Below are 15,871 nucleotides of genomic sequence, written 5' to 3' on the forward strand. Positions count from 1 at the left end.
TTCACCGATACATATCCGAAAGGGGGTGGTAGGTGCGATGATTTGGAATGTATTGAACCATATATACTATTATACAAAGTGTTACGCATTTCGAGATATCGTCATTTTTCCAAATTTTACCATTTTCGCTGTTTACTTCCATATAAGTTAAAATAAAAATTTAGCTGAATGTTCGATCTGGCTCTACCTTTTTTCACATAAACTTGAATATGTATTTTATTGATATCAAACATCTAATGAAGTCTACATATTAAAAAAAAAATAATGTAGCCTTTTAAAGTTCGAAAAAGAAATTTCTTAAATATCAAACCTTGACTTTGTAAGCGAATACAAGAAAAGGTGCAAATGAAAGAGACGTTCAAATATCTCTAAAAACTTATTGAACTAATGCTCTTTCGAATGATATATTGAAAGACTCAGATTTAATGTCGCATAAGATATTTAATTAAAAAAAAATTAAAAATGCGGATATGGCGATTTAACAATATGAATAAAAATTAATTAGTAATTATTATTTATACATTAATTATACTATTTATTTAAGATTAATTATTATGCTCGAAATGAGATCCACCATTTCTGATACAACATCGGCATCTTCGTCGCATCTCTGTGGTGGTTACTCCTAGCTTCATTTCAACCTTCATGACTTTTGCTGCCCTATTAATTTTTTGAATGAGATGGTCTCGATCGTGAATTTCTTCATTGTATACCAGTTCCTTCATTCTTCCCCAGATATGATAATCTACTGGGGTCAGATCCGGAGATCTAGCAGGCCATAATATTGGTCCGTTTCGCCCTATCCATCTTTCGGGAAACTGATTATTTAAAAACTCCCTTATTGTTTTCCGATAATGGGCAGGACATCCATCGTTTTGAAATATGATTTCCGTTCTTACATCTAAAGGTATATCGTCCAAAATATCTGGTAAATGATTTCTTAAAAATTCTAGGTAATTTTCGCCATTTAAATTGTCTGGCAAAAAATATGGGCCAATCAAAAGCCTGCCTATTATACCAGCCCATACGTTCACACTAAATTTATGTTGAAACGAAGTTTCTTTTTTCATATGCGGATTTTCTTCAGCCCAATAATGCAAATTATGAAAGTTGGTAACTCCTTCACGGGAAAATTTAGATTCATCCGTCCATAAAATCCTGCGAAGAAATCTTCCATCTTCAATATCCGCATGTAAGATAAATCGACAAAAATGTGTTCTTCGGATTGGATCTCCCTCCTCAAGTCCTTGCACGGGTGTGTAATGAAAAGGGTGCAATTTCTCAGAGTGTAGAACTGACCACACCTTCCACGTAGATACGTTGAGTTGTTCAGCTACTTTCCTAACGCTTGTAGTGGGCTCTGCTTCAAACGTATTAAAAATTTGTACGTCCACCTCAGCGTGATATTTTTGGTTATTCGGTCTAGGATCTTGATGATATAAATTCCCAGTTTCACTCATTCTACGATATGTATTAGCGAATACTTTTACGTTAGGTACTCTTCTTTGAGGAAATCTTTCACGATATAAACGCTGAGCGGCAGCTGCGTTACCGTCAGCTCTGCCATACATAAAAAGTATATCAGCATATTCAACATTTGAATATGCAGCCATTAATCTAAATCGTTAAAAATGAAATATCACAGTATTATACGAAATAAAATACATCGATTGACCACTAAAAAAATTTTGAATAAAACACTGTCTGTCATATCTCGTTACTAAGCAACCCAGTATCATGGCTTACCAGATATTTTATTTTATTTTTATATTATTTTTTTTACGGACCAATATTATGGCCTGCTAGATCTCCGGATCTGACCCCAGTAGATTATCATATCTGGGGAAGAATGAAGGAACTGGTATACAATGAAGAAATTCACGATCGAGACCATCTCATTCAAAAAATTAATAGGGCAGCAAAAGTCATGAAGGTTGAAATGAAGCTAGGAGTAACCACCACAGAGATGCGACGAAGATGCCGATGTTGTATCAGAAATGGTGGATCTCATTTCGAGCATAATAATTAATCTTAAATAAATAGTATAATTAATGTATAAATAATAATTACTAATTAATTTTTATTCATATTGTTAAATCGCCATATCCGCATTTTAAATTTTTTTTTAATTAAATATCTTATGCGACATTAAATCTGAGTCTTTCAATATATCATTCGAAAGAGCATTAGTTCAATAAGTTTTTAGAGATATTTGAACGTCTCTTTCATTTGCACCTTTTCTTGTATTCGCTTACAAAGTCAAGGTTTGATATTTAAGAAATTTCTTTTTCGAACTTTAAAAGGCTACATTATTTTTTTTTTAATATGTAGACTTCATTAGATGTTTGATATCAATAAAATACATATTCAAGTTTATGTGAAAAAAGGTAGAGCCAGATCGAACATTCAGCTAAATTTTTATTTTAACTTATATGGAAGTAAACAGCGAAAATGGTAAAATTTGGAAAAATGACGATATCTCGAAATGCGTAACACTTTGTATAATAGTATACAGTAAAATCTCCCTTGACGGACACCTCCGATAAGCGGACCTCTCTAATAACCGGACAGTTTTCTGGGGACCAACTCTTTCCCATAAGATATTCTAATAAATATTTCTCTATTAAGCGGACTGTCTATTAAACGGACACGGACATTGAATCTAACTCCATTTTTACATTTTTTCTCTCATAAACGGACATTTATTTAGCCCGCGACCAGGAAATAATTTTCGAATGAACGTTGCCGTTCCTTTTAATATATTTAACGAATGGCAACGTTTTGCCTGGCCGCACGTCTTTCGTAGGGGAATTACCGGACTCCCGAAAGGCATATTATGTATGTATAACCATGCCACTATTTTTGTCTACTACATTTGTATTTAACGCAACGTTCGGAGTAGTCGTAGTAGTAGTAGTATTTCTCCTTGTGTGTTTTTAGTGTTTATATGTTAATAATGGCTCCAACAAAACGTCTGTTAACTTTAAAAGAAAAGCTGCAAGTAGTGGAAGTTTACGATAGAGAAAAACTTAGTGTACGTAACTTAGCGGCCCGATTTAATATAGGAAAAACCCAGGCAAGTGAAATAATTAAGAAGAGAGAACAACTATTAAACAGTTGTGTTACATCATTTAACTCGGAGCAGAAGAGATCATTCTTCAAAACTAAGGGATTTAACATCGACAAACTAACTTATGAATGGTTTGTTAAAGCCCGGAATAAAAATTTTCCTATATCAGGGCCTATAATTCGATCAAAGGCGAAAGAACTTGCAGAAAAAATGGGGTACCAGGATTTTCGCGCTTCTTCTGGATGGCTTGAAAAATTTCGGATTCGACACAACATTACGTTTCGTTCAATTTCAGGAGAGGCTGCTACTGTCAATACGGAGCACGTCGCCATTTTCAAGAACAATATTTCGGTGTTACTGAAACACTACGAGCCAAGAAATATCTATAATGCTGACGAGACTGGCCTTTTCTTTCGTGCCTTACCCGAAAAAACATTCGCTTTAAAAGGTGAAAAATGTGCGGGTGGAAAAATGGCCAAAGAACGCCTCACTATTTTACACTGTACAAATATGGCAAGTGAGAAGGAAAAGCTTTTAGTTATCGGAAAATCAGCAAGGCCTCGTTGTTTCAAGAAGTTGGACCTACGTACTTTACCTGTCACGTGGTATTCAAATAACAAATCTTGGATGACAAGTAATATCATGACAGAATGGCTACAAGTGTTTGATCACAAAATGGCCAGGGAAAAACGGAAGATTTTATTATTTATGGACAATGCCGCTTCTCACCCAAGAGACCTCAATCTGCAGAATATCAAAATAATTTTCTTACCACCAAATACGACAGCTTTGTGTCAACCATTGGATCAGGGAATAATAAAGAATTTTAAAATATGTTACCGCTCAATTATATTAAGACACATTTTAATAAAAATGGACAGTGTTAACAACGCTAATGAGTTAGCCAAATGTATAAATGTACTGGAGGCGGTGTTTTTCATTCATTCAGCTTGGAAACAAGTATCTTCTACGACCATAAAGAATTGCTTTACTAAAGCTGGGTTTAGATATGAAGTTACACCAATATCAGGTGAGGGTTGGGACCCAGATGACGAAGTCCCGTTATCAAAACTTGCGGAGGTGTGCAAAATGATGAGACATGCTGGACATGAACAAACTGATACAGATGCTTTTATTAATGTTGATAACGCTGTTCAAGTTGAAGATCAAGAAATGGAAGTTTCAATTTCTAATGAAAACACGGAAGAGATAGACTCTGAAGATGAATCGGATACGATGATATACAACAATAATATGAGCGATAGTAAAATCCATTCTTACAGTGACGCGTTTAATAATGTAAATAAATTAAAAGAGTTTTCTTTGAAGAACAGTGATTTGAGAGGATTCGAAATGTTAAGTAAGTTAGAGATACATTTTGAAGAGGATTTTATGAAGAAAAAGACCCGTCAAACTTCAATTACTGAGTATTTTACTTCTAAACTTTAGTTACCTAAATATGTATGTATATATGTAGTACATACATGTACATACATATACGTACTTGTTAATTTCTCATTTTAAAATATTTCTTTTTTTGTGGCTGATTAGTTAAGATTATTCTTATTTTACTCTCTTAATTGAATAAAATATTTATTTAATAAATAAGTTTTAAAAAACCCATCTATATTTTCACATTTTCTAATAAGCGGACACCTCCTATAAGCGGACAAATAGAAGACGACCACCGGTGTCCGCTTATGGGAGATTTCACTGTATATGGTTCAATACATTCCAAATCATCGCACCTACCACCCCCTTTCGGATATGTATCGGTGAACCAAACACCCTGTATATAAATTTGTTATTACAATTTACACTTATTTTGAGCAACATCAACACTAGACGAAGGAAAAAATCGGAATCCCTTTTTTCTTCGTTTTAACTCATTTATATAAAAAATATACGTATTATACATAAGGGTTCTAGAATCTATGATTTCCTATATTACGTCGCAGTAAAGAGTAGTATTTTCTCTAATTGCAAGTTCTAGACAATAGTAAACACTACGCAATTAAACCCTTTCTCATCTTTCGTAAATATGGCAATAGTTACCATGTAACTTGGCTAGACTCCACTTAGAGTGACTGTTTATTTTTCGCTTAGTTATACCTTTGACGAAAATGATTGATATTCAATCAATACTTTACTTAAAATCAATGAAATCATTATTACTATTATAGTATAGGTATTTGAATTAGGTAGTAAAAAATACGTAATAATAACTTTCATTACCAAGTAAATCAACTTTAAATCAAATAGTATATAATAATTAATAATTTCCAATTCCAATAGAAATGGCAAGCCAGGTATCTAAACGGAAAAGTTGGGAAATCGTCAAGACAAGGTAGGTGAGTTCAGTCAAAACTTTGTAATATGAATTCAATATACAATTTATAAGGTAATTAACATTGTTCATGGATCTGTGATTGCAACCGTTGTCGCAATAATTGAACTGACTATCCCTTAAAAATGCAAAATAGTAAAAGTGCAAACATGTATCGACGTAGAATTATTTTCACGATTTAATTAGAAGTTATCTCTAAATATACCATTTAATTATAAAACTGATTACACATAAGTATCCCCTCTAGTTGGCTGCGGCTGTGTTGGGGCGTTTGTCATTCTCTCTTATTGAAAATGAATCTTTTGCACTCGCGAATTGGTCAATTTTTATTTTGAAGACCAATTAATTCTGGATTATTTTTTGTTTTCGATCAAAAGATAAAAGTACAAATACACATTTTTTTTTCATAACATCTCCTCGAGCAGAGAATATTTCTTGGACAGACGCAACATTTTTGAAAAATAGATTATTCTGGTTTGAGATACAAAACTGAGCTCTTGTACACAAATTATCATTAACATTAGGTATTTTCGAACGCCAATACAGTTCAATATGTTTTATAGATTTTGTGGCCAGTGGCTGCGCAAATGTTTAATTTTTTGTGAGGCTTTTTACACTTAGTTTCTATACCAAACTTTTTTACACAAAAGGTACTAGAAATGGTGGTCATCGGCGATGGATTTGTCGAATACAAAAAAAATTATGTTGTTACATGCCAACAAGTAAAAAAAATGGAAACTCAAGTTATTTAATTGAATTTCTCGAAAACCGTTGCTTCTAGCGTCACCAATAAGGTATAACTTTTTTAACTAGAAAAGGTAGGGGAACAAATTTTATGAGTCCAAAATGACATACACCGTGGCACAAAAAATGTTTATATGGTTTAAATGACTCCTAATTGTCGATTGTGGCACCCTCTAGAAGATACACCGAAATCGTCGATAAATTTGAATTGATCATCTCCAAAAACCTCTATATAAGAAATTTTGTGAAATTAGCCCGAACTGTTCCAGAGATATTAAAGAAAATTTGATTTCATATTTCAACTTTGACACCCTGTATCTCAGTTATTATCAACTTTTGGTATAACATAAATTTAGCTATGTTGCATTATTTTTATGTCATAAATCCATCGTTGTTCTGTATCCTATTACTTAAGACTCACTCTGTATTTAGGTGTAGGGTTGTAAATAGCTATAGATTATAGTTAATAATTTTAAGTTGTATTAATGAAGGGGCACTCATAGATATCCTCTTAAGAGTACGCCCGTGGTAGGTAGACAAGAATTCTCAACCATTTTCCTCGTCGATATTAAAATTCTTCCCAATAGACTTTGTCGACATTGGACTTCCCCACAATAAATTTTGGTCGGACTTAGAATTGCAGTTCCAATTCCGTTTGGCGAAATTAGCGGTAAATGACCAATTTTAGATTGCCTTAGCGGCATCCTAGCCAGGGTACGCCCATGGTTTATGACCATAGGCTTTTTTATATTTAAGGGAGTTGAAAAATATGTATAGGAGCTTTTTCTTACCGTTGATCTCTAGCGACTCAGAAACTGTGCCCGCGCTTTGTCTTTCGCTATATTGTCATTTCACATTAATAAACTAATACTTACAATCTTTCTTCGTAACATGTGATTTCTTTGATAGATATAAACACCACCTTATATCTACATCCGAATTAAAACCCGATACTGCATATGTATTTATACAGGGCGTCTCGGAAGTAATGGAACAAAAAGCAACAGCAGGTTTCTGTCATCAGAATATTACGATCCAACGCAATTGTTGCATTCCGAAAGTTGATATTAAAAAATATATAGAGTGTTAAAGTTAAAATTTTATTTTTGATTTTATTTCATATCTTCGGAATCTTTTGATATATGACAATGAAATTTGGTATACGGGGGTTTTTGGACGCGATAAACAATCTAATGCTGTCGGTTTTATTGTCGTTAATAAAGGGCGCCCTTGAAACTGCTTTAGTTAGTTAAAAGGATTTTAACTTTTTTCTATGCTGCTCCAGTAGCCATATTAATTAAAAATATTATTCTGTCTAATAATAATAATATTAATAATAATCTTTACTTCCTAGGAAATAGGCTATCGACCGTTAGGTCTTTCTGCCCTTGTTTAGAGTATTTTCAACTTTTCATAGAGTTTTTTCAAACTTACTCATATTTGAACAACATTAACATAAATTAAATTATGGATTCTTATAAGTTAAATTATGAATTCTAATGAAAATAGGAGTAGGATTATTTTAGGTTTGGAAATGTTCTAACAGTTTGGATGCAGGAAAAAGGAAGCGGGATTGTTTTGTTTGTCTTGCTTAGCAAAGAGGGTTTAGTATGTCTAGGTTGTGAGTGTTGTTTTTCTATTGGTTTTTAGTTGTAATATACAGGGTGTCCGGATACTCCGTGTACAACGCTCTATCAGATATAGTACAACTCATAATAAGTCGATTTAACTAGATTTGCCTTAGTACAAAAGTTGATAATAACGGAGCTACAGGGTGTCAAAGTTGAAAAAGGAAATCAGATTTTCTTTCATATCTTTTGACTTCTTCAAACTAATTTCACGAAATTTTGTATTCAGGGGTTTTTTGGGATGAGAAATTCAAATTTATAAACGATTTTGATGTATCTTCTAGAGGGCACCACAAGCGACCATTAGGACACTTTTAAACCGTCAAAACTTTTTTCTGCCACAGTGTATGTCAATTTCGAATAGAAAAATCTTTTACCCTATCTTTTCTGCTTAAAAAAGGTATACTTGTTAAATGTCGCTAAAGCCAACTGTTTAAAAGATATTTGCAATTTTATTAATAGATGCAATTTTTATTTCAAAGCATTTTATTACAAACATTTCATAGCAAATGCTCAAAATGCGCACCATTTTATTTTTATTGTAACTTAGGTTTTTTGTTGTTTCCCTGAAGACGTTTAAGTAAACAAATGAAAATAACACTGCACGTCTTAGTTTCTTTTTGACGTTATTAGAATACTGAAGTTTTATCAAGTCAATAACTATCGCTTTTTCACAATGAATACTTACACCTATAATGAGCAAGTTGACATGTTATTGGTTTATGGATTTTGCAATAAAAACGGCCGGGAAAGTGTTCGAGTTTATCACGAAAAATTTCCAAATCGTCGAACACCCAATCATCAAACGTTTGCAAATATTGAAAGGCGACTCCGTGAAAATGGAAGTTTTCAACCGAAAAGAATCGACGGGGGTCGAATCCGGACAACTAGGACAACAGGTAATGAAGAAGCTATTTTAAATAGAGTCGAAGAAGATCCGAGAATTAGTACCAGACGTTTACAAGACAACTTAGCAGTTCCCAAAAGTACAATTCACGAAGTTTTGAAAGAAGAATTATTATACCCTTTCCATATCCAAAAAGTACAAGATCTTTTACCGATCGATCTTGGAAGTCGTTTAGCTTTTTGTCATTTTATTCAAAATCAGCAAGTCCATAATCCGAACTTCAGTAAAAAAATTCTCTTCACCGACGAAGCTTGCTTTACTAGATCCGGCATAACTAACGTTCACAATGAACATGTTTATAGTAATGAAAATCCGCACGCCCTCAAAGTAGTTCATCATCAACATACATTCAAAGTTAATGTATGGACCGGAATAATAGGCAATATTATTCTTGGGCCTGTTGTGATGCCAAATCGATTAAATGGACAAAGTTATTTGCACTTTCTTCATGAAACTTTACCGGACTTGTTGGAGAACATACCGTTATTAATTCGTGATGGCATGTGGTTCATGCAAGATGGGGCGCCTCCACATTATACCCTCAATGTTAGACAATATTTAAATAATACATTTCCTAGGATATGGATTGGAAGGGGAAATGACGCTCCAGTACAATGGCCTCCACGATCTCCAGACTTGACGCCATGTGACTTTTTTTTGTGGGGTTTTTTGAAATCAAAAGTTTATTCGACATCAATTGATCATATTCAAGAGTTACATAATAGAATTTTCAATGCAGTTAACGATGTGAGAAATAGGCCAGAAGTTATGCAGAGAATGCACTTTAATTTTTTGAAAAGAATTAATTTGTGTATGCAAGAAAATGGTGCGCATTTTGAGCATTTGCTATGAAATGTTTGTAATAAAATGCTTTGAAATAAAAATTGCATCTATTAATAAAATTGCAAATATCTTTTAAACAGTTGGCTTTAGCGACATTTAACAAGTATACCTTTTTTAAGCAGAAAAGATAGGGTAAAAGATTTTTCTATTCGAAATTGACATACACTGTGGCAGAAAAAAGTTTTGACGGTTTAAAAGTGTCCTAATGGTCGCTTGTGGTGCCCTCTAGAAGATACATCAAAATCGTTTATAAATTTGAATTTCTCATCCCAAAAAACCCCTGAATACAAAATTTCGTGAAATTAGTTTGAAGAAGTCAAAAGATATGAAAGAAAATCTGATTTCCTTTTTCAACTTTGACACCCTGTAGCTCCGTTATTATCAACTTTTGTACTAAGGCAAATCTAGTTAAATCGACTTATTATGAGTTGTACTATATCTGATAGAGCGTTGTACACGGAGTATCCGGACACCCTGTATAGTCTCATACATTACCTTATATTACAATGGTTCCCCTTTGCTTCCGTTCAATCAAAACACGAAACAATATTATTTTGACATGCAAAAGGAAAGAGGATGCCTGTACGTAATTCCTATTGTAAATTATATAAATGTGATGTAAATTTTGAGGCTACTAATAGGTACACCTTTTTTGTTTCAAATATTAAACAGAATAATATTTTTAATTAACATGGCTACTGGAGCTGCATAGAAAAAAAGTTAAAGCGTTTTTAACTTACCAAGGCAGTTTCAAGGGCGCCCTCTATTAGTTACAATAAAACCAACAGCATTAGATTGTTTATCACGTCCGAAAACCCTCGTATACTAAATTTCATTACCATAGGTCAAAAGACTCCGAAGATATGAAATAAAATCAAAAATAAAATTTTAACTTTAACACTGTATATTTTTTAATATCAACTTTCGGAATGCAACAATTGCGTGTTGGATCGTAATATTTTGATGACAGAAACGTGCTGTTGCTCTTGGTTCCATTATTTCTGGGACATCTTATATATAAGCGTCGTGCTTATACCCGACCATCAGCGGCACGTGCGACAACTCAGTCTCCGCATCGTCATGAAGTTTTGACGAGTAGGAGGGTCGCGGTGGTGAGCGCAAAAGGGCTGGTCGCGAGGCTGTCTGGAGCTGCCGTTTTTGCAGATTTTGATAGTAGTTGCAAATACTTCAGTGAGGCCGTGGAAGACTGACGTGGAAACGGTTTCACGTAAACAGCCGTTGTACACGAGTCAATCGATCCTAAACTCTAGGCGCAAGTCGATGTTGATGTCGGAGTAGTTAGCAATCACGCGAGAATCCACGGAATCCAGAATAAATGCTGAGTCTATGTTAATATTATTATAAATAGAGAGGTAAGGATGTATGTGGGCCATTATTGCTATTATTATTATCGAAGTCAGTTGTTAGTTATCGTTGTTAAGATATTTGTAGTAATTTAATTAATAAATAATTTTGTTTAATATTTCAAGTTAGTAAAAACGTAATTAGCTTAACGAAATTATTATATTGTGTGTATACGACGAAAAAATATGTGTGAAGTGATACACTGTTGTAGGCCGGACTGTCCACTATATAACGCACACAGTTAACGTAATAGTTTTTCCTTGTATTCGAATTGTTTTCAATTTAAAATCGAAAATTTTGTCCATTTAACTGATTTTCCATCTCTTGAAATGAAAAAGGTTGCCATATCGAGGGATAAATTTTTGATCGTCCTGTATGTTGAATGCGTTGAATTTTCAAATTTAAATTGAATAGAATACGATTAGAGAGAAAAGCTAATATATTAACTGTGTGTCCGTCCTATAGTGGGTAGGCAGGCTGGTACCGGTATCTTCTTATCACGTGGCCGTACTTTGTGTTTTTCTGTGTGTACGTAGTTTATATTTCGAGTACCTTTACATAATGATTTTCCACGTACCCGTAGTGTATTTCCGCGTGCCCTTAATTTGTATTTTACATGTGTCTTTCAAATTTTAGTTAGAAACGGTCCGAACGTAAGACAAAATTATCACATTAGTCTTATGCGTCGGACAGAGGGTAGATTTCTTTCTTGGTCGAGGAAAATCTTAAAAAATCTTTTCTTCGATCCTTTTCACTCGCAGTGCTCTTTCCTTGTATTTCTCAACAGAGGCAATGGAAAGTATGAATAAATTCCCTCCGCCATCTGATGAAGAAAATGCAGGTGTACTTTATTTTCTACTTGCCTATACTCTATATATACAGGATTTCCTATTTAAAGCTGTGATTAAAAATTACTGAAAAACGATACGTTGTACGAAAAAAATTTCAAATAAAAGTTGTCCGATAAAGAGGGAGACATGTCATGAAGACAGTGACTTTTAGCCAAAACGTCATTTTAAGGTCATTTCAAGGGAAACTTTTTTTTCAAATGGCAACCCTGTATTTTTTAACAGATCCTCGCAGACTTTCAAACAATGAACATCTTTTATTTGAACAATTTTTTTTATTAGACATTTTGTTGCAGAGTTATCCTTAATTTTTGTCCAATTTTTGAGATAGTCGAAATTATTGCCTTTTTTAAAATAAAGTTTTGCAATTCATATTCCGTTTAAAGCTGATAAAAATCCTTCTATCTAATCAATAAAAAATATATATATCTACGAAAAAAAAATCTTAAATTTCCTCTTGTTAGAATCTACCTTATAACAAGGTCTACAGGAAATCTATATTCTTTTTTTCGACAAATTAATTGTTTTGTGTGAAATTATTCAAAATTCAATAATTGGAATGGATTGCTACAGTTTGGATCAAAAATTAGAAAGGGCTTTTATTTATGGAGAGGCTGGAAGAAATGTTCGTGGTGCAGTAGAACTTTATGCTGAAAGATTTCCAAATGAAAGAGTTCTCTATTGGACGAATTTAACAGTGTCATTAAAAATTTCAAAGAAACGAAGACGTTGAAAACAGAAAACACAATTGCTCCCGAAGTGCAACACATGAAGGCACTCAAATGGCAGTTTTTGCAGCTGTTGCTTTCGATCTCTATGTAAGTTGTCGTCAAATTGCTACAGAATCGGGAGTATCATAGATAAGGATCCAAACAATTATAAAGGTGAATAAATACTAATCCTTACCACATTTCTTTTCATCAGGAACTTCATGGAACTGATTTTGAAAATCGAATCAATTTTTTTAAGTGACCAAGGCACTAATTAAATCAAAATCGCAATTTCTTCTGTAACGTTTTGTTTTCGGACGGATCCTCATTCACAAACCATGTTGCAGTGAATCGCGATAATTGCATTTTTGGAGTGTTGTAAATTTACACTGGTTTAAAGAAGTTGAACGTTAAAGACCATGATCAATAAATGTATGGTGCGATATTGTCGGGAAATATATATTTGGATTTTTTTCCATTGAAGGAAACTCGAATGGAGAAATGTACCGCAATTTCTTGCGTAATAAACTTCCGAAATTGTTAGATAACATTCCACTTGCGATTAGACGGGTGATGTGGTATCAGTATGACGGCTATCCATCTTATTTTTTTAGAATGTGTCGTGAGTTTTTTTATGAACTGTTTCTAAATCAATAGATTTGATAGAGCGACCTAGTGAATTGGCCTCCTAGGTCATCTGATTTGACCTCATTACATTTTTTCCTATGGTTTTTTTTTTTAAGGACAAAGTTTATGCAGAAGTACCAACAACTGCAGACGACATAAAAAAAAGAATTGATGAACGGGGAGATTTTACGCACTGCAAACAATTTTTTTCGAATAAGAGTTGATACGTGTTTGGAGCGGGAAAAACATTCTTTTGAACATTTTCTTTCATAAGTTTTTCAAATCGGGATTTTAAATTAATTTGCCAAATACATTTTTTTTATTGTTGGATAGAAGGATTGTTATGAGTTTTAAACAGAATATGTATTGCCAAACTTTTTAAGAACAAAAATGCAAACATTTTGACTATTCATTACTTTACGTAGTATTTCAAAAATTGGACAAAAATCGAGGATAACTCTGCAGCGAAATATCTAATAAAAACATTGTTCGAATAAAAGATATTCATTTTTTGAAAGTTTAGAAGAATCAGTAAAAAAAATATGGGGTTGCTATTTGAAAAAAAATAGTTGCACTTGAAATTACCTTAAAACGACGTTTTGACTAAAAGTCACTATCTTCATGACACGCCCCACTCTTTACCAGACAACTTTTTTTCAACTTTTTTCTTCATACAACGTACCGCTTTGAATAATCTTCAATCACAGCTTTCAATGGGACACCCTGTATATACATTATAGATACAGGGTGTCTCGTATTAGTAAGCTAATTCAATAACCGAAGATTCCTTAACGAAAATAATCAGACTTTTCTTGTGGCACTTTTTCTTTAGTGTTTTTTATATTTATCATACAGTTGAAGTTAGTTTAAAAAATTGTTAATAACTTGGGTGTTTTTTAAGATATTTTAATATTTTAATTAAATTTTGCAGTGGCGTATAGTTCGATTAGATGCACATTTTCTATGGTTTGGATAAAAAAATTTACAGAAACGATAGTAAAATGGGGGGTCGCATGTACTTTTCGCCCCCAACTGTTTTTTGCCCACGTCAACGATTCATTTGTTTAGTTATTTGAATTAGCTGTGTCGTTATTTGGATTTCTTCGTTCTTGCAAAATTTTGATTTACACCGTACGTTGGAAGATGTTTTGGCTTATTGCCCCTAATACGTGATTTCCGGTTTTTATTTACGTCGAACATGTACCACGAAGAAGAAATTTCACAAATTGTCCATAACAACCTGGATATTGGCACGAGAATGATTGCTTTTCAAATGGAAAATTGAGAGAATAGTAAGTTCAACATACACCAAATACCGAAACGACAATCGTATGTGTGTTTTGGAACTACGGTCTCGACATAAATAGCAAATGGAAGCCGTGTATGGCGGGGCAATAAGTTGAAATATTTTTTGTGAAGTAAGCTATAAATCTAAATTTTACAAGAATGAAAAAATCCGAATAAAGGAACAACTAATTTCAATAGTTAAACAACAAATGTACCATTGGCGAGCGCCAAAAAAAGTTGGAAGGAAAACGTATACACGACCCACTATTTTTCCGATTCTTTTTACATTAAAAAAAAATTTTAATCATAAGAAATGTACACTTAATCGAACTATACAAGGGTATTCATGCTATACGGCATGGAATATTGTGACCAAAACACGAGGCTTTCAAAAAGTTTTATCTTTGGACTATATGAGGGTCTATTATGACTACTTTTTAAAATTATTTTTATATTATACAGGGTGTCCCTAAAGCCCTAAAAGTATCAAAGTTGTGTTTTTTTAAATGAAACCCCTTGTATATTATTACATTTTTGAGTTCTTCGTTCAAAATAAGTGTGTATTTTAATAAGATTTACAGTACCTAACACTTAAGGTTTTTTAAATAATTAAAATTTTATCAAAATTTTACATAATTTTCATGTTTTAAACACTTAAAAGAAGTATTTAAGTTATGTAAGTGCAATTTGCAGTGTAGTGTAACAATAGATAATATTTTGTATCCCAATCATGATAAATTTGCTATCTTATACAGGGTGTGCAAAAATGAAAATTAATCTAGTAAAAATTTTAAGTGGCCATAACTACATTAGTTTAAACGCAATGCCACATTTTTTAACTTACCAGAATATGTCTGTTTAGTTGCTTATCGAATGGTACTAGGACGTTCACAGCTAAGTCTTCGCGTTTTTACAGAATACACTATATAATTGTTCTTTGCACCAGTTGGTTTGTTTCTGTTCAAAGTTCTAAATTACGTATCAACTATAACATAAAACAAAAACAAACTAATTATAACAAATGTTCAAAATGTCGACCGTCCATTTTTCCAGACACTTACAAATTCTTTTTTCAAAACCACTACTAATTCTGGACAACATTTACGGGGTCAAACGCGTCTCTTAAACGTATTTTTATGTCATGCGGAGTTGTCGGAGGCGTATTGTAGACAATTCATTTTATGTATCCCCACATAAACAAATCTAAAGGAGTTAAGTTCGGGGGTAGGGGGGGCAAATTTTGAAATCAATTTCTCCCAATACACCTTTTTTTAAAGTTGACATTTAAAAATTGCCGAACTTCACGATGATAATGAGATGGAGCTCCATTCAATTGAAGCCACATGATGGTTCTAATATTTAAAGAGACTTTTTCTAATAATACTGGAAGTTGGTGTGAAAAGGAAATCTAGAAACATCATTGTCTACAATACGCCTCCGTAACTTGCGTACACAATATGAGTCAACCATGCCATTTATATGACAACTATTTCCA

At 33.1% G+C, this 15,871-nt stretch overlaps 2 protein-coding genes across 2 annotated transcripts; one reads left to right on the forward strand and one right to left on the reverse strand.

Annotated features, from left to right (window-relative positions):
* Window positions 1–2,097, reverse strand: LOC136350179 (uncharacterized). The gene has a single exon (XM_066301689.1). The coding sequence runs from the start codon at window positions 1,611–1,613 to the stop codon at window positions 546–548; it is 1,068 nt and encodes a 355-aa protein (XP_066157786.1). The 5' UTR covers window positions 1,614–2,097; the 3' UTR covers window positions 1–545.
* An 859-nt stretch (window positions 2,098–2,956) lies between these two features.
* Window positions 2,957–4,519, forward strand: LOC136350181 (tigger transposable element-derived protein 6-like). The gene has a single exon (XM_066301691.1). The coding sequence runs from the start codon at window positions 2,957–2,959 to the stop codon at window positions 4,517–4,519; it is 1,563 nt and encodes a 520-aa protein (XP_066157788.1).
* Window positions 4,520–15,871: the final 11,352 nt, after the last annotated feature.

This window comes from Euwallacea fornicatus, unplaced genomic scaffold (assembly GCF_040115645.1).
Source record: "Euwallacea fornicatus isolate EFF26 unplaced genomic scaffold, ASM4011564v1 scaffold_143, whole genome shotgun sequence".
Classification (NCBI taxonomy): domain Eukaryota; kingdom Metazoa; phylum Arthropoda; class Insecta; order Coleoptera; family Curculionidae; genus Euwallacea; species Euwallacea fornicatus.

What these genes read in the sequence shown, in the direction of transcription:
- LOC136350179 (XM_066301689.1), bottom strand. Translation starts at nt 1,613, where the DNA reads ATGGCTGCATATTCAAATGTTGAATATGCTGATATACTTTTTATGTAT.
- LOC136350181 (XM_066301691.1), top strand. Translation starts at nt 2,957, where the DNA reads ATGGCTCCAACAAAACGTCTGTTAACTTTAAAAGAAAAGCTGCAAGTA.